This window comes from Bombyx mandarina, chromosome 10 (assembly GCF_030267445.1).
Source record: "Bombyx mandarina strain Sakado chromosome 10, ASM3026744v2".
Lineage (NCBI taxonomy): Eukaryota > Metazoa > Arthropoda > Insecta > Lepidoptera > Bombycidae > Bombyx > Bombyx mandarina.
The window spans coordinates 9,102,825-9,122,101 of record NC_143217.1 but is presented as its reverse complement, the minus strand read 5'-3'; the positions used below and the strand labels follow the sequence as shown (position 1 = coordinate 9,122,101).

General features: G+C 36.0%; 2 protein-coding genes across 2 annotated transcripts; one reads left to right on the top strand and one right to left on the bottom strand.

Annotated features, from left to right (window-relative positions):
• Positions 1-1,129: 1,129 nt before the first annotated feature.
• Positions 1,130-12,609, top strand: S6k (Ribosomal protein S6 kinase). Its single transcript, XM_089730601.1, has 10 exons — positions 1,130-1,489; positions 1,770-1,810; positions 1,887-2,148; positions 3,982-4,115; positions 4,476-4,667; positions 4,745-4,835; positions 6,716-6,958; positions 7,090-7,197; positions 8,615-8,796; positions 9,729-12,609. The coding sequence occupies exons 1-10, from the start codon at positions 1,391-1,393 to the stop codon at positions 9,751-9,753; spliced, it is 1,377 nt and encodes a 458-aa protein (XP_089586727.1). The 5' UTR covers positions 1,130-1,390; the 3' UTR covers positions 9,754-12,609.
• LOC114248539 (uncharacterized) lies at positions 12,594-15,255 on the bottom strand. Its single transcript, XM_028181804.2, has 3 exons — positions 15,037-15,255; positions 14,552-14,751; positions 12,594-14,391 (listed from the first exon to the last, which is right to left on the bottom strand). The coding sequence occupies exons 1-3, from the start codon at positions 15,130-15,132 to the stop codon at positions 14,070-14,072; spliced, it is 618 nt and encodes a 205-aa protein (XP_028037605.2). The 5' UTR covers positions 15,133-15,255; the 3' UTR covers positions 12,594-14,069.
• Positions 15,256-19,277: the final 4,022 nt, after the last annotated feature.

The following is a 19,277-nucleotide window of genomic DNA, read 5'->3' as shown; positions in this document are numbered from 1 at the left end:
TTGTGAAACAATTTTCAAATTATTTAAATACAAGTTGTTTATTTAAATTTACTATATATTTTCTAAATCATGTTAAATATAAAGTGTTAAAAAAATTGGCGCTGATGGTGGTGAGGTGGTGAGCTGGTGATGACAAGGTATCACTGGTTAGGGTTCCAAAGTCAGAAAGCTCCCCGCGATACGCGCCATATCAAAAATGACCGTTTTCTACACAAAGCCCTTGACCCGCCTGGATAACGAAAATTTCTTAAGATCTTGATCAAAATTTTTCGCTATGAAACTAAGGTGTAAACATTGGCACTTGGTGTAAATTTATAGCTTATGCAAACTACACTTAACAGATCTCACTTCGATCGCCCAATAATAAATAACCTTCATTAAATAAATTGTGTGTAAGCTACAATGCTAGTACAATGCTTGGATCACGATCGGGATGAAATCAATCGATTGGCTCTTCGGATCACATAGATTAAATCCGATCCAAAAATTTATGGGGCATGCCCACGAACGAGTCATCGCTAAAACAAAAATCGAGACCATTCATTAATTTAAAATCGATTGATCGGTTTTTATGGTAAAACATTCTTTATAAAGCAGTTGTATCTTCAAATATGAGAAAGAAAAACTTCAGCTACACTTAGTTAAGGTAAAATTTAAATTATCACATTATTATTGGTTATGTTATTTAAGCTTAAAGTATCTTATTGTAAAACTAACTGGGATTCGTTTTATTTTTCCTATCCCCAATGTCAACAGTTCCGTTCAACAGAAATGTACCAAATGTCTAGTATTAGTCTCCAAGTCCAGAGGTTTGCTTAGTTGTTTTCTCGTCGTATGGTTATGACTGTTCCCAAAGCTCTGAAAATAAGTTACGGGTTGAAGTTTTTTTCAGTAAGTTTTGGTCAGGATATCGAAAAAAAACTCATTTTGTGTAACGGCTGTCCTACCATTTAAACCTTGATGCTCGATTGCCACGTGGAACAATACGCAGGACAACTATTGATATTTAAACTTTTTATTTTATCGGAACTATGTCTATTACTCACCTCAGAAGCTTAAAGTAAAAATACCTTAAACTCGATTTAAAAAAATTTCAACTCGAGTTACTAGAGCTAAAATGATTGAGCTTGTCTCATTAATTAGTTACAGTACATCACTAGGTTGCATGCACCAAATTCGTGCGAATTGTGAATTTTCAACAGAATACAGAATTTAGTTCATTGTGTTGTGCATCAATAGGAGTTTATAAGTGAACTGAATTAAAATAAAGTAAACAAGTTTTATAAAAGTAAAGTACCAATTAAAATAAGATTTTGTTATTTTGTGGTGATAATTATTTTTCTTAATCACCATACAATCTCAACAGTTTGCTGATGTGATAATTCTTGAAATGTCATCGTATATGGCAGGTGTTTTTGATTTAGATTTAGATGTGGATACAGTTACAGTAGCAGATTCAGATGAAGATGATATTATCGATGTCGATGAGGTACATATTCACGTTTGTATATTTGACGGACTCTCAATACTTAACCTAAAACCTTGTTCTAAATTCAATTGACTGTCAAGGATAAAGATTCGTCGCAGTACGTATTTACAGTTTATGAGCTGGTGTTGTTTTTGTTCATCTTGAAGAAGTTAAATTATTTGACAATTGTTGCCAAATCTTACACTATCCTATAACGTTTTATTTTAACATAAACAGAGTTTTTGTCGTTGTTTTGAATAGCTTCCTGATTGTTGTATAATATCTATTATTTTTCTGAAAGGTGGACTATGAACCAGAATTACATGTGAACAGTATTGTGGAGTAAGTATTGCATTCACTTAGTATAATTGATCAAAAGACAGATTAATTTAATAAAATGATTTATACCTAACACTAGGGCAGAAGGATCAGAAACGATTCAACTTTGTGAAGATAATGTGAATCCAGGTCAATGTAAACGTCTTGGTCCTCAAGACTTTGAATTACGAAAAGTACTTGGAAAAGGAGGATATGGAAAAGTTTTTCAAGTTCGTAAAATCACAGGGCAAGATGCTGGTGCCCATTTTGCTATGAAAGTTCTTAAAAAAGCTTCCATAGTTCGAAATCAAAAAGATACTGCACATACCAAGGCTGAAAGGAATATATTGGAAGCTGTAAAGGTTGGTGAACATTAAATACAAAAATTTGAAATTAAATTTCAAAATTGTAGTATTCAAGTTGAATTGTGATCTTGATAGTCTACCTCTGTATAAATTCTGGTTAAAGTAATACAATACTGTGAATATCAATAGCATCTATGGGTATTGTAAAGGAAAGCAGGCATATTAAATTCATTCATTTCATTCATAATTCATACACCCCTTTGTCTTATCCCTTTTGTTTTAACCCAACTGCTGTTAAGAGTCAACCTAGCCTATCACAATGGGAAAGCTGCTACCCACTTGAAATTGAATCAGAATCCATCACTGGTTAATGATAGAAATGGACAGATTTGGAATCTACCTCTTCCAACCTACAGTATTCTCTGTCTGATCCCTAATAATTATCCAAAATTGTAAAGTTTATTATATGAAATGTTATGAGATGAATACATTTTAAACAAGAACTGGTGTACTTAACACCTAAACCTGGAATACCTATATACTTGAAAATACTCAACAACAATACTTCACCAACTGAATCTGAACTCACAGTACAGTAGTCTGGATTACTAATCAGTAGAATAAAAGAAAAATATAAAATACAGCCAAAATATAAGTTCATTAAACTCAACAAAAACTTTTCACAATAAAGTAATTTTTGTGTTTGGTACTCTGGCACATAAATAAGTATAACAAATTTGTATAAAAGGCCATAAGTGCTCATTTTATACCAGATTCAGTTATTAAGCTTAGTGGGAATTAAGATATTGTCCACAAATATAAAAAATAATCTGAAACTACATTTTTGATAGATGATAACTATAGATTCATACAGCTTTAAGGCTGAAGATGCTTATACACCTAATGAATATAATCTTACAATGATTATTGTGATTGTGGGGTATTTCAAGATTAAAAATAATCTAGCATTGAATCTGTTAGTTCTGCGGAAGAAACTTGTGCTTTATTAAGCAAATTGTATACATGTATAAGCTACCAATGGAGTGATTCCAATAATAATGATAAAAATATATAGAAATATGAGATATAAAAGAGTGGGTGTGTAATGGGAGTAGCTAGCTACATTTCTCTCAGATGCCTACATTATAATGGTTGAGATATTATGGATATAATATTACTTTCACCACTATTATTCTAACTCAGTCATTTCTAAACATAGATTCATTTTCTTTACATTATATTCTTGCTATATTTAATTCAGAATAACAACTTTCAAAAATAATATGTCAAAATTCTAATTAAACTGATACTGTAGAAAAATTGCTCAATCTAAAAGCTCTTCTTATGTGGACCTTGTTTTCAAAATTAGCTTTATTTACATATAAAATTAAATTATCTCTTGTAATATGTACTAAATAGACAATAAATACAAATGTAGGCCAAAAGGGGGCAAGAATCTGGGTTTGGAGCATAAGGGTTATTTTTAACATATTATGTCCAGAAGTAAGATAATGAATTTCTAAGAAAGCACTAAAACCAGCATATACACATCATTGTCGTTTGTGTTTTAACTAGTTGACATCAGGTGTGCAGCGAACAGGACTGCTTGCATAAACCAAAAACTTTACAAAAAAAGAAAGGTATAAAGTGACAGAAATTGATTCTAATCCTGATGAAGTACTCATCATGCGTTAAAATAAAACTTGCCAAAAGTTACAAATCTTGTATAATTAGAGATAAATTTGGCAAAAGTTGCAAAATTTCAAAGTGAATGATAATTATTATTTCTATGTAACAGAGACTTCAATCTTCACACTTTATCCCCATACGTCCCAACACATAAACACAATTTATTTATTAAATATTATTAATTTTTTTTTTCTTTTGCAGCATCCATTCATAGTAGAACTAGTGTATGCTTTCCAGACCGGTGGAAAATTGTACTTAATTTTAGAATATTTAAGTGGTGGAGAGCTTTTTATGCACCTTGAAAGGGAGGGGATTTTCCTGGAAGATACAGCCTGGTATGTAATAATATAATACAGATTGGATGTTGAGTGCAAAAGAACTGTTTTGACTCAGTTTCCGCATTTGGAATGTTTAGAATGTAATACTTCAATGACAAATAGTATTCATTTTCTAAGCATGCCAAGCAAACTACTTATCGTTTATGAGCCTATTTTGCGCTTGTGTTAGTAACAGGCGAATTTTAAAAATACAATAAATTTATAATTAGAAACAATTTTTCCATCACCATTTAATTTATGTTGTCATATCAGAAATTACCAGCTGTGGTGGCTGTCTTCAGTTTCAGTTCTGTTACACCTGATGTTCATTATGCCATGACTCATGTGTATATACTTATTACTTTTAACAACTTTCAGTTTCTACCTATCAGAGATTATACTGGCCTTAGAACATTTGCATAGCTTAGGAATAATATATCGTGATTTAAAACCTGAAAATGTACTACTCGACGCTCAAGGACATGTCAAATTAACAGATTTTGGATTATGTAAGGAACACATCCAGGAGGGTATTGTAACCCACACATTCTGTGGAACCATCGAATATATGTGAGTTATCTCTAAATTCGAATTTTAAGTACAAGTAATATTATCAAACAAAAAAAAACTACTAACAAACTTTTCAGGGCCCCAGAAATTTTAACTAGAAGTGGCCATGGTAAAGCTGTTGATTGGTGGAGTCTAGGAGCATTGATGTATGATATGCTGATAGGTCAGGTATGTTTGATCAATTTTGTCATAATTTACCAGATAATCATCTTCAGTCATCTTCTTTTTCCAATTCACAGTAAGCTTGTAACACTGCTTGAATGCTGTAAATTTATCATCATTAAGAATTTAATTTGGTGTTTGGTGTTTCTAAAAAAATAATTTTATCAATCCTTTCAATGCACACTTGTTCCATCAACATGCATGCTGAGTCAATGACGTTTTTCAAATCGTTATATCAGTCGGCAAATGTGCATTTTTTTTTTTGCGAGACTCGTTTTCTATTCAGTTACCCACATTTGACGGCCTTAATTTTATGTAAAAAAAAAGAACATGAAATGTCAATTCGCTCAAAGTGAGGCATGTCCGAAAATTTAGTTTAAAAAAAACCATCAGAGATTTTCAAGAGGAAGGTTTGTAGATGCGAAAAAAATACAGTGTCGATGAACTTTAAAAAAAATTATATTTATTCAAAGACTTGAATTGAAGCATTTTCGTAGTGAAAAATGGGAAAAAATCAACTTCTATTCGGAATTATTTAATACACATGTTTATTATTTAATGAACTAAATAAATATATATTTAGTTTATATTTACAATTCTTTTTAAAAAGAAAAACATGTATGGAAACTTGATACGGTAAGCGATACGTTTTTAGTGTACTGTACGTTGTATAGCGGACTTATTGTTAGTGTTACTTAGGTACATTTCTTATCTGAAGTCCCTAAAGTGATTCTAACTGCAGGTATAACTTTTTCGCCAAATACTTGATCGGTCAATTACGAGAACGAGCATTTAATGCGCGCCGTCTGCTATTTTCTGCATCTATCATCACTGATTCCTCGTCATGGCTATCAATGGCTTCTTCGGTTATTTCTTCCGCTTAATCTTCATCTTCATTAGACATATTTCGTCAATATTTTCGGTGTCCGACTAAGCGAGTAAAACGCGCTCAATAAAATTCGTTCCTCATTAAACGCAAAAAAAACTATTAGCGTTTTCTATCAAAATGCACTTACCTGTTAAGATAAAACACGATATATCGAACACGAAAAATATCTTATTTTTAACGCATTAGTGCACACATGGATCAAAACTACTCAATGTTCTATTCCGGTGGCTGTCCTCGGCATTCGGACATGATACTGAATGATACTGACAAGTTTTATGATACAATCGGCGAAAGAAAATGTTCCTGGTCAAAACGACCCAGTGTGCACTCAAAGGGCTAATGAAACTGCACTTTATATTCTTAGCTCTAGTCCTAATCAATTTTACACTTCGTCCCGTCATACACGATGTTCTTTAAAAACTACTTGCAAACACAAATCACCATATAGTAGATATATAGAAATATTAAATAGGGCTATGACTTTAATAATTTAATGGTAATTCCGTACACGATGCAATCAATCACTGATTACGTAGCGCGCTATAATATTGTTAAAGTTATTAATATTGGAAACTGGACACATTTGTACAGCAACACATACATCCTTAAAGAAATTATATTCTAAAAAAAAAACAATATTTATTGTCTGTTACAATACTATATTACTATAATATAATAAAAAATACAATATGTTGCTATTTTCTTTTTATTAGCTTTGCTGACAAACTTGTGATTAAAACGCAACCGTCGCCCTTTCAATCGCAATGTTAATACATTGTTGACAGGCTACCAACCGTGAGCACGCATGAACACACTTCATAATTTTTTAACCTTCATTTTAGATAATAATAACAAATAGATAAATGCAGATGAATTTCTATGGAAAAATACAAGGATGCATTCCTAACCCAGAAATTAATTTTGATGCACAAAGTCTAATTAAATTTGACCTTGATATTTGTTGTTAGGCAGTACTTAATGATTTTTTTTCTCGCAGCCACCATACACTGGAGACAATCGTACGAAAACCATAGAAAAAATATTAAAAGGAAAACTTATGTTACCTGCCTACCTCACGCAAGACGCTCGTGATTTAATCAGACGTCTAATGAAGCGTTCAGAGACTCAGCGCCTGGGAGCCGCCGGGGCAGCGGCTGTTCGAGGTCACGCTTTCTTCAAACACGTACATTGGGATGATGTATTTGCTCGAAGATTAGAACCACCAATAAAACCAAGATTAGTAAGTTGTATACCTAATATTTTTCTTCTCTTTTTAAACAGTAAATGCAAGGAAATTGTACATGATGTACAAAATATTTTTAAATAAAATATTGTCTGTATTTGTGTTTATTAATACTCTTAATTTTACAGACCAGTGAAGATGATGTATCACAATTCGACACAAGATTTACTTTACAAACACCAATTGATTCACCAGATGAATCTACTTTAAGTGAAAGTGCCAACTTAATGTTCCAGGTATTTGCAATAAATAATTGTTTAACTAGTTCTTTAATAACTCTTTTTCTTTTGCCTCAATGGCACCACGTAAGCTCACTACGTCAGAACTAGTGTGGATCGGTAAATGCGGTCCTCCATCAACGTCAATAAGATTCTTATGCCATTTACACCTCGTCTCCTTGGGTCTCCTTCGCTGATTCCCAAATAGACATACTGGAGCATCCGGCATGGCGTCTCCGAAACATTTTGGATGTTAGGTAATTCGGACAAAAATATTATCCTGGCCCCCGTGCCGACGTGTTGGTGCAGAGAGAACGCCCTCTTTCGCCCCTAAGCCTGCATCGCCAAGATGGTGCACTTGATGCCAAGCGTCGTGGCTGCTATAACGGTCTTTGCGGCAAGAACATTAGTCGGACAGCACTCGGATGACATTAGGATGGTGGAGCAGACGAGTTCACAGCTCATCTGGTGTGTAGTGGCTACCGGTTTCCACGCCACAACATGAATATCGGCATCCACTGGTCTCAATTGTGTTGTAACATGACAGTCTAGCCCTTGAAACTGGTACACATGGTTATTTCTCGGTGGAAATCTGAATGATCACTATGAGGAATGACAATTTGCCCTATCAGGATATTAAGTTTTAATTATGTTTGGTATAGGAAATTATGGTCTTTATTGCTAAACTATTGTTGTGGAGGAACAAGTTAAAACTACAATGGTCGTTGTACAGGAATAAACGTGCCCAAATACCAGTTGGCTAATTATTGAAAAATAATAAATATAATAACATAGTAAAATCAAATCAAAACCGTCAAATTAATCATTTGTACGTACACGATTTGATACGTCTTATTTATTTCGGCCGCAAAGTAATAGTGCGTCGAGGTTTGAATGATTGGGCGGTCGTTATTTCAATGAATTAGATATTAGGCTCGTGTCTCAAGGTGTGTAGTGACATTCACGCGAACTTAGTGAAGATATTAATGAGAGTTAGAGTTAGAATGCCGGGATATAGGGTGGGGTGCTTATTGCCAGCGAGTAGGTAGACTTAGTCGCTTCTGACCTCAAACTCGGGTCACGGCTGCATTCAATTCGCGTACCAACTGTGCAAACCCTTAATGATCCCAAGTCTAGTTGTCACTATCTTTTTTTTTTTATTGCTTAGATGGATGGACGAGCTCATCGCCTACCTGGTGTTGGGTGGTTAACACAGCCCATAGACATCTACAACGTAAATGCCGCCATCCATCTTGAAACATGAGTTCTAAGGTCTCACTTATAACACTACAACGGCTGCCCCGCCCTTCGAACCGAAACGCATTACTGCTTACGGCCGAAATAGGCAGGGTGGTGGTACCTACCCGTGCGGACTCACAAGACGTCCTACCACCAGTATATCTTTGTGATTTATGCGGAATGTGTAATGTTCCAGGGATTCACATACGTGGCGCCGTCTGTTATGGACGAGATCCACAAGCCCAGAGTTATAACGGCTCGTTCTCCTCGTCGTCCGAGACCGCATCATAACTTTACTATCCCGCCCGCCGCCGCTGCCCACAATCACACTCACGCTCAACAAGAGGACCTCATGGAAGTTCAAGGTTTACCTATATAGTAAGTAAAATATAGAAAAAAAAATTAGGTACTGTTGTATTAATTTAAGGTGTTCTGTATCCCATATGAGAATTAAATGCGGGTAACAACTCACCTATTCACATTTGCCTTATATACAGCTTGTAAAACTTTATATTAGAGAGAAAATAAAACTATAATATATGTAACGGCGACTGCATGAAGAATTATTAAAACGGTATAATTAGATAATCCATAGTTAAGTATTTTCCTGAACTGATATTTTAACTAAAGTCTCATTGTGATATGGAACACATGTTGTGCTACAATAAAGTAATATATTTTAGCTAATCGTTGAGAAATTAATATTTCTCATTATTCTTGAATTAAGGTGAGTGTCCCTCTTGATGATTAAGTTTTCCTTTGAAATCAATTGTGTAAGTATGTATACCATCGATCTTATAAAGTTTATTTCATTAAAGACATCTAAACCCCTAGTAACAGGGACGTTAAATTAATATTGTGTTTCGTTTAAAATATTACCAAAATGTAAAGGTGAAAGTACTTTTTAATAGCACAAAAATGGTTAAATGAAAATCCCTTCAAATTCGGTGGCGAGGGTAGTTTTATAATCACGAAAAAACTATTCACAACGCCGTATGATGTCGACACACGTGATAACGTCACCGCCATAAGAAGTGCGTGCGTGTGAGAAAGATCTTGAAAATATTGTTGGTTTCATCATTTTAAGACTAATTTTGATGCAATTAAAAAAAAAAACTTCACTTTAAAGATTTTGTTTTTATTCATGTCGTTTCGTGTAAAACAACGAACAAAATGAAACATCCATTTTATTATAGCTTGGAAGTATTTTATGGACGCAGTCTCTTTGTTATAGATATGAATGATAAGTGAATTGTCACAAAATCCAGAGTACCTATTATTGTACTGACATTAAACTGTTTATTTTACAGCAATAAATATTCGAAATTGAAATGAATATAATTAACACATCAAGAGGTAGATACTAAAATAAAACATTTAGATGAATTAATTATTTAATAAGAACGAGTGCTGCCGAATCGGTCAATATCGAAGATTATATTTTATTGACATCTAATATTGTTTGTGAACGAGTTGTAAACCTTAATATTGTAAAATAAATTATTTATATGTTTAATTATAAAAAAAATTCTTTCGCATACTAAATAATTATTTCTATCTCACCAAAATCGCCACTGTATTTCACTTAATTTTGCTTGTTAAATTCATGTGATGAATCCTAAGCAATCTTTAGTTAATACAGGAGTTAGTTTACACATCACACCAATTACCATTTTCCCGTCTATGTTAGATTTTATCATCATTATAAGTTTGTTTACTGCCAAGTTTAATTTTTTTTATTTAACTTATGAATTTCATATCAACCATGTTATCAATTCAATATGTGTGCAAATTATTTTTACACTTTAAAAGGCCTTTAACAGGGTGAAGAAAACCTATCGCGTTTTCGTTATTTCTAAATATAGCAGCGGTGGATCGTTTTTGAATTGATTACGTAGATATTTTCCAGTCAGCAGAGTAGCCTTTATTATTCGTTGAAATTGTTTTGAGTGCTGCCAAAATAGTATAAACCATCGAATATAAAAACAGATTATTTTCGTCCAGTGGAATGAATGCTTGACTCTGAAGCTGTGGGCTATTTATTATTTAAGCGTTTTTGAAGATGCAGGCTGATTATAAAACCCTGGAACGTTTCTCGCTTAAGATGCACTGAGATTTGGTTTCACTAAATCATTTAGGTTAATAAAATCCCGAAAAATATCTATAGCAAATACATAAACACATACTTTATTTTGTGATAAATTTTTGATTAAGTAAAGGTTGTAAGCGTACTCGAAAAAAATCTCTTAGATTTTACCCGCCTTAGCTAAGAAACTATTATTAGCGTGCCCTTTATGACAATTACTTTTTTACTTGACTATGGGGCTATTCAAGCTATGCGCGAACGGTTAGATTGGCTCACGGTCTCAACCTGAGTACTAGCCCTAGCAAGAGCATTGCCTCACAGAATTTACTACCGGATCGGAATCGCGACCCAATGAGAAGATCCGGCGAGAAACTCAGTAGGTTGTGTCTATGGATTAATTCGTTTGTCGAACTCTTCGTCGAACACAGAACACCTCACTACTTCGCGGCAGAAAAATTCCAGTCCACTCGCAATTATAATAGCAATTATTAATTGTAATGCGTAAGTGGCTATTATTGATCAATAAGTGTTTGAAAATTGTTTTAAGTTCTAATTTTCACAGATTACTTAATAAAGAGTATATACTTTTGGAAGTGTGGCGATTCGTGAAATGCTAAAACTAACATTCCCGATTAAAAAACGCGTTTCCTTTTAGTAATGCAGTGTAACACAGTAGGTTTCACCTGTCGCTACCTCGCTTGCTGTCCTGCGAGGCGGTCAACAACGGCATTCACTTATGACACTAAGTGAATCCCGTTGTTAACACTAAGTTAGTGTTCAGTTATTGAACCCCTAAGTTTTAGTGCTTGTTCATTGCGGATTTAGAAATCATTAACGCGCGGCTTAGTAAATAAACGTTATTTTTAGTTTACTTTATGATCGTGTATCGTCTACTGTGTTCGGATTCGGGAACGAATTCATTAACCGCGATTGTATTGAAAGATTAAAAATTGTTTTTATTCTTACACATTGAAAGTTTTCTTTTAAAAATCAAATAGGTACCTACCATCTGAGATTTAAAAGTATTCTTCATTTCGTTAATGTCATGGACATTGACATCCAAGGGATTAATAAGCTAAACGGCGGGTTACATTTTAGAGCAACGCAAAATTCGGATTTTTTTCAAGAAATAGCAATATTGAATTACCGTAATATGTCTGATAAAGAAAAAAAACCTTTTCATTATTGTTGCTGTGTGAAGTAGCAGTTTGGTTAACTGAAGTGTTTGGTAGATTTAAGAGAACATTGATATATCGTTATAGGTTAGTGTGAGAGTAAACAATAAAATTATTGAACATCTTTTATGTATATTTTATTCAATCATAAATTTACATAAAAATGTAAACGAAGCTTATTAAAGACATAATCAAATAAGACCTTTGCGTCTTGTTGTTAGAGTACATACGTTATAATAATATCAACGTCATTGGCTACTAGTTTGTAAATGTAAAAGAAATTGTAGGGCGCGTTGCGAGCGCCCAAAAGAGGATAATATCTTCCAGCCTTCTACTGCAAAGTACCAACGGTTCCCGTGTGAAAGTAAAGATCAGCTTCATTCCAGGGCTATTGTGGCTTCAACCTCATGACTCGAGAATGGCAGCCAGGTTCGGATTGTGCTGCTCATGGTTTGCTGTATCCGTTGAAAGCCAGATTGGTAACTCGTCTATTCATAACCCTAAATCCAAATGATTTTAATGTAAATTACGAAAATATCACTGACAGATATGTACACTTAGTTATTTTCAATTCCAAAGTGTGTCCGTGGTACGTATATAATTCCATCAGAAGTGTAAGCCTCTTACTAATTGCTATTTATTTTTGCCTAGATTTTAATAATAGTTTCCAGTCGTTATTTAAATACGAAATATATTATGATACCAGTATAAATACTAAAAATGTATGTGGTAAAATTTATAATCAATATACCTACGTACTTACCTATGTATGATTTCGTTTTATTATAAACAAGTTACCGGATGATATTTATAATAATTTGATAGCAGTGAAATGTTCTAACCCCCGTAATATTATTATGAAAAGAAATAAAATATTAACTTGTTACCATGCTTCATGATTGAAATAAAAGGTCTTTTTTATTTTGTAAATGTAGTTTTATTGAGCATTTATTAGTTTTCCCACAACATGTTTTTTCTTACGTATAAATACGGTAATGTGAATAACGCTAAGAACTTCGATGTCAAGCACGGCTTAACAAATCAGGCCCTCGCCGTCATTTTGGTTCATGAGATTGGTGTTGCTTAGTTTTTTTACTCAATTTGGATTTGTTAAAAGACTCACTAAGCACAATGATTGAGAATTGTATTACAGTTTTGAATGATAGTCACGGCCTCCTTACAATGCCTTACAATGAATGTATCGATCCGTTTATATTCCACCTTATAAGTTCCTTCTGAAAGCATGATACTTTTTATAGATGCCTTCACTACGAACCTACCAGATGGAACTGTTTTACCACTGCAGCAAAAAGCTTTCTTCAGACTGCCCTGTGGCTTTAGGGAGCTTTTAGCCCTTTCACTACTATCGGCGAGTATATTCACTCGCCACAAAACGCCACCTGTACACGATGGGAGTCATCGGCCGAAAAATTATAAATACACTTTCAGCACGGAGCACGTTACCTACAAAACAGTGCAACAAGACCTGCCGTAGCGAAAGGGTTAAGAGTCAAAAATACATCTACTTACCTCACCAAATCAAATCTAGTTCTGATGTTTGAGCTTTGCAGCATGATGCAAAGCCCCACATCTGTAAGGTCTAAGATAGAGTAGGGTGGTTTCTTAGAATTATGGCCGCGGCATACGTGACAGGTTTTTATACAAATGAGACGAGACGGGAAATTTGGCAAACATCGTTTCATACAAAATGTATATGATACAGCATATTTCACGGAAACAGGACGGGACAGGAACGTGGCACTCACGGGACGTACCCTGTCCCGTCCATGTTTCCGCTACGATGCACAGTCACTCCGTTCGTTCCGGAGAGAGAACTAGTGACGTCTTGATGATGATATTTTCCTGTAAAGAAAAACTTGGCATTCGAAAATACTGATAAAATTGAGTCTCATCATCCAGAAGTTCTTTGTAGATAGTGTGGTATTTTCCTTCTTTTTCTCTATTCTGCCATGCAGGATGTACAGAAAATCTCCTTTTCCTGTTCACGGTCATCTAGAGCATTAGTAATTTAAGCCAATTCTTGAAATGAAAAATCCATCATTCCTTGTTCACAACACTAGCACGTTAGACCTGAGTCACTGTAGCAATGTGTATGCATTTACATCACTTTCCCGTCCCGTTCGCATCCCGTCTGAGGTAATATCTCGTTATGTGCGCAGCAGCCTGTAGTGCCCATCATACTATCTACTAGAGGTGGTTTTCATTATATTCCCTTCAGGTCAAACTGTATCATTCGAGTGGCATGCGCAATGTCCTCCTCATGTCTACTAGCCAAACTGCATTTGAACAAACTATAAGAAGAGCAGGTATCATTACTTTCATAAAGGATATAAACGACAAAAGCACTATTAACAATTTCAATTTTTTATCTACAAAATATATGTCATTTCATTACATGATTCACAGATTAAATATATATGGCAATCACTGGTATCCTTTATTACAGTGAATTGTGGATCCGATATACAAACAGAGTTATGTTTATCCAAGCATTTGAAGATATGTTCTTTGACTTCTGATGTTTGCATTGATGTCTTTATTTGAACGTTGCAACTGGGACATTTTAAACAAGAATTAACTGACATAAAGTTGTCTCTTTGACAAATTGGACAAACAATTACATTATCTTGCTCAATTTTTGACCAGTCAATGTTGTCGTCCATATGTGTTTTTTGGTATTCCTCCAACAACCTAAATTATAAGACAGTTATTAGAAAAACTGTATAAATATTAAAGTTGCTTTGTAATAATAATCTTAATATAAAATATGCAAATAATTTAGTTCATATTCACCAGTTTTGTTTACTATCACAAGACCTTAAGATAAAATGATCACATTTGTTTAACTTACCACTCCAACTCTTCCTGAATAAGTTCATTTTTTATTTCCTGTAAAATATTGTCTTCAATTTCTAAAATATCCTCTGAGAAATCTATCATTTCCTTATATAGTTCCTTTAATACATTACACATATTATCCTTTTCAAAAGTACATTCGCGAAATTTATCTTGCAGCGTTCCACGGCATTTTTGTACCTTGTTTCTATAGTTCTGTAAGTAAAGTAGTTATAATGTAAAACAGAAATTTCGAAAAGATTAGAAGGTAGAAGGAAGAAGGCTTCAATTTAATCTTCAAAATGAGGACACTTCAGTTTGAGCTTTCTTCCGATTTCAATAAATTGATTTTTTTTTTTATGAAACTGAAACACAGTAAAAGAAATTACTACATACATACTATGTACGGCAAGTATAATGTTGTCAATTTTTATTATCCTTTCAAGTGCCTACCTGCCTATAACTTTGGTGCATTTAATATGGCTTTAACCACTAACGTACCTTGCGGAGCCTCTCTTTTATTTGTACAGGCGACTGCTTAGCATTAGATGAAATATTTTTAAATTTAGGTGAAGAGACTTTGTCTAACGAACACATTTTAAAAATAAAATGAGAGTGAGAAATGTTGCGTTTTACTAGAAGTACGGTACTTAACAGTTCAAAATAACAAACAATTTTTATTTATTAGCAAGTTTGAAACTTCACCAACTTCAATGATATAGTGCCAAAATTGTCAAAAATTTTGTTTTTCCACATGGACAAGCAAAAGGAACACAACATTTTGATAAAATGGATTTATAGTCGGATTTTTAATTAGACGAAGCCAGCTGACAGTAGCTAATGTCACTTTGTGAAATAATGTTGCTATATTTAAAGTAATAGTGATGCGTTCAGTTCTCGTTCAATCACATGAATGAACAATGAGTGTGAAGAGTGAATCATTAATTTCAAACTATAAAAGAATATTATTTATATTTTACAATAAAATTGTATTAAAGTGCTCCAATATATGTTACTAGTAGTATGTAACTACAATCAGTTTTTTTATTTTCATTACATACCTATAATTGTTATATTTTATACATCTATAATTTCAACTATATAATGCATTGGAAATAGGACAGTCTTACAAGCTTCCTCGCAATGTTTTTCTTAATGTTTAAAACACTCGGTATTCAGTACAGGTAGATACTATAGGAACATAATATTTCGTCGAAAACTCGTTGGTATGTACAAAGCACGCCTAAAATACGAACCCCGTACCCGATATCGGCAATTCGGCACACCACTATTCACTAGACAATCGAGGCAATTTCAATAATTCAGGAGTTTTTTCAATCGTTCACTTTGTCACAACACTATTTTTATTTCATCAAAACCTGACAACACAGTAAACGTCAGTTTACTTCGTCTAATAAAAAATCCGACTATAATAGTTTGTGATTTGTACAAATTTTTTATTTTTTTATTGCTGTTGTAAGCAGACGAGCATACGGCCCACCTGATGGTGAGTGGTTACCATCGCCCATGGACTTCAGCAGTGCCACGAGCAGAGCCAAGCCGCTGCCTCTCCACAAGCCAATTTTTTTATTTATTTCATTACTTAGATGCTTAGATGGATGGTCGAGCTCATAGCCCACCTGGTGTTAAGTGGTTACTGGAGCCCATGGACATCTACAACGTAAATACGCCACCCACCTTGAGATATAAGTTCTAAGATCTCAGTATAGTTACAACGGCTGTTCCACCCTTCAAACCGAAACGCATTACTGCTTCACGGCAGAAATAGGCAGGGCGGTGGTACCCACCCGCGCGGACTCACAAGAGGTCCTACCACCAGTAAAAAGTTTGAAAAAGGACATGTCATTGCGCTCGGGAAACACCGTGGAAGGGAGCTCACTTCAAAGCCGGACGGCACGTGACAAAAATGATGTCTGGAAACGCACTGTGGATGAACGCAGTAGCTCCAGGTAGTATGGATGAACTCTATTCCGGTGGCGGGCGGTCCGATAGTGAAAATGAGATGATGGAATCATCTCACACAATTCCTCAGAGCACTCCCAATGGAACGTACAGTACAAAACACAGAGAGAAGCGAAGTCCCTACGCAGACCCAAAGATTCCAAACGATTCTTGAGAATGGGATTATCGACAATTTGAACGGCCCTCTTCTGTATGGAGCCAAATGGAAGTAGCTGGTATTTGGGAGCCCCGGCCCAGAGACTGGAGCAGTACTCCACGCGAGGCCAGACTTGTGCTTTATAAAGTAAAAGCTTTTGTCCAGGATTTTGGACACCAACTTAGCTTTGCTTTCCAAATGATTCCGAAATTGGACATCGCTCGAAATGTCGACCCCAAGTATCTCGATATTCTCGGAAGGTTGCAGGTATACTCCTTGGAATCGCGGCGCCATGACAAAGGGGTCCTTCTTCGCAGTGAACGCGCAACCTTATGTCTTCAACGGGTTGAATTGAACTTCAATCAAAATCAAAATCAAACCCCATTCGGAGATTAGCCCCAGAGAGTTCTCCACTTTAGATACAAGTTTTGATCGTCTCTCTTGCATCACGCTCCAAGAGAGACTCTGTTGGCCGATATATCGCGTATCCTCCGTGCTGTTATCCGCATAGCAATGTATGCCATCAATAGACAGCATGTCATTGATATACAGGATAAAAATCGTGAGGGAGAGCACCGAGCTTTGTGGAACGCCAGCGTTAATGGTCATGGTATCAGAGTAGTCTCCGTCTAGAACAACCGTGATGCTCCACCCATCCAAAAAGCTAGTGATCCACTTGCAGAGTCCCTCGGGGTTTCCGTAAGATAGTAACTTAGACAGAAGTGCCCTATGCCAGAACCTGTCCAAAACCTTCGCGATATCCAGTTTCACAGCGAGAGGCTCACCCTTTCTCTTGCTCTCCAAGGATTCAGCCTACCTGTGAGTAAGGTATACAAGAAGATCGCAAGCTGAGTGACCGTGACGGAAACCGCACTGTCGGTTACTGATCTGTTAGCGATCCTCAGGATACTTCTTAAAGAAAAAACTTCAGGTGTTGTGTATTTATTATTCGCTCCATCACCTTGGAAAGCAAGGAAGCTATCGCAATTGGCCTATAGCTCGATGGGTCCGACCGGTCACCTTTTTGGGGATAGGGTGGACGTGGACGGTCTTCCATGAAGACGGAACCCTGTTAGTACAATAAGGGAGACGATAAAAACGCGTTAGCACAGGTGTCAGCTCAGGGGAGCGCACGTTTTCAGAGCCACTGCGGGGATACTGTCTGGCCCACTCGACTTATGGACGTCCAGGAGTCGGAGCTCCCGCCTGACTGCACACTGTGTGAAGCAGTTCTCTGGCAGGGAGCTATCACATCGGAGAATGTTCGGTGATGTGGCATTCCCTTGGTCCACAGTCGAGTTCGAGGCGAAGAGTTTGACCAGAAGGTCAGCCTTCCCTTTCATTCTGTATGTACGGACGAAACATCCCGGCTTTACGCAGGAAGTTATGCTCCAATACGTAGTCGGGGTATTCAAGATACGGGGTATTATCAGGAGCAGATATCTGCGTCTCCGACAGAAACAGTGGGGCAGTCTGCTTTGTCTCAAGGTGGTGGTGTACTGGGTCTGAATGGGAAAATGTCCATAAAACCCTATTTCTTGTCTTGATTTTCATGATAAATGTTTTTGGAGAGTGGGATAGGATGACGTAGGGTGTTCGAAGTGAAATCATGACAGCACCTGAATAAAGCACCGAGCACTGAGTGGTCGATCACGGGTTGTGTGAGAGACTGACACGAGGCATGGAAGGGCCCTCAGTCCACCCTGCGTACGATCGGCAGGACGACTCCGACTCCGGTACAACGACCGCACGACAAGATTTTGCCAAGACACCCGAGTTCAGATCCCCTACTCCCGTTTATCACCACCAATCCCGCTTTGCAATGTCAACCCCCCAAACATACAGACACTTGTATACTTTCACATAATATACTAAACGATTATTAGGCAACTATTGTTAAACATTTTTATTCTGAAAAAAAAAAACAACGATACGTGATTATGGCTGAGACTTTGGAGGACCTTAATGATATTGCCCAAAGACCTCAGTAGGGCTTCTGTTTGAGTAAACCCTGTAGCACCCACTCCAATAAGGTTCGGAAGATTTACACTCGAAGCTGTGGACGAGTACGTTTACGTTAAATTATCCAAATTGTTCTCAAAGGAGAAAGAGATCAGTCGTCGAATCCAACTAGGATGGGCAGCTGCAGAAAACCTTCTCATCTCGAATATCGCATTAACTCAGGACGAAAATCTTTGACCATTGTGTACTGCGAGTGATGTTAAATGGTAATGAGATATGGTCGCTAACAACATACATCTATTAGAAAACTCAAACTCACTCAAAGAGTAATGGAAAGGCGTATACTAGGTTTCCTTGAGAAATCGAATCAGGAATGAGGAGCTTCGTAAAAGAACGAAGTGAAGTGAGGTGAGGTATTCGTTCCTTGCATTTCCGTCAAGAAGATCAGCGTCGGTGTCTTTCAGTCGATGTACTAATGGGCCAGGCAACGCAAAGTATGTAGGTAGGACCGGTACACAACAACGAATCGCGCTTTTTCACTTCGGTCTTTTATGTACAACTAGCTAGCCCAAGCACAAGTTGGGAAGAATCCAACTCGAGTAAGCTCGTGCTAAACAAGCACGATTCGAGTTGAGTCGAGTTGATCGTCGCTATCTTGACA

Excerpts from the sequence above, each read along its gene's own strand:
- S6k (XM_089730601.1), top strand. The coding sequence starts at position 1,391 with ATGTCATCGTATATGGCAGGTGTTTTTGATTTAGATTTAGATGTGGAT. Across the intron at positions 4,116-4,475 it reads TTCCTGGAAGATACAGCCTG|TTTCTACCTATCAGAGATTA; the intron begins GTATGTAATAAT and ends AACAACTTTCAG. Across the intron at positions 4,836-6,715 it reads ATGATATGCTGATAGGTCAG|CCACCATACACTGGAGACAA; the intron begins GTATGTTTGATC and ends TTTTTCTCGCAG.
- LOC114248539 (XM_028181804.2), bottom strand. The coding sequence starts at position 15,132 with ATGTGTTCGTTAGACAAAGTCTCTTCACCTAAATTTAAAAATATTTCA. Across the intron at positions 14,752-15,036 it reads TAAAAGAGAGGCTCCGCAAG|AACTATAGAAACAAGGTACA; the intron begins GTACGTTAGTGG and ends CTTTACTTACAG. Across the intron at positions 14,392-14,551 it reads ATTCAGGAAGAGTTGGAGTG|GTTGTTGGAGGAATACCAAA; the intron begins GTAAGTTAAACA and ends CTTATAATTTAG.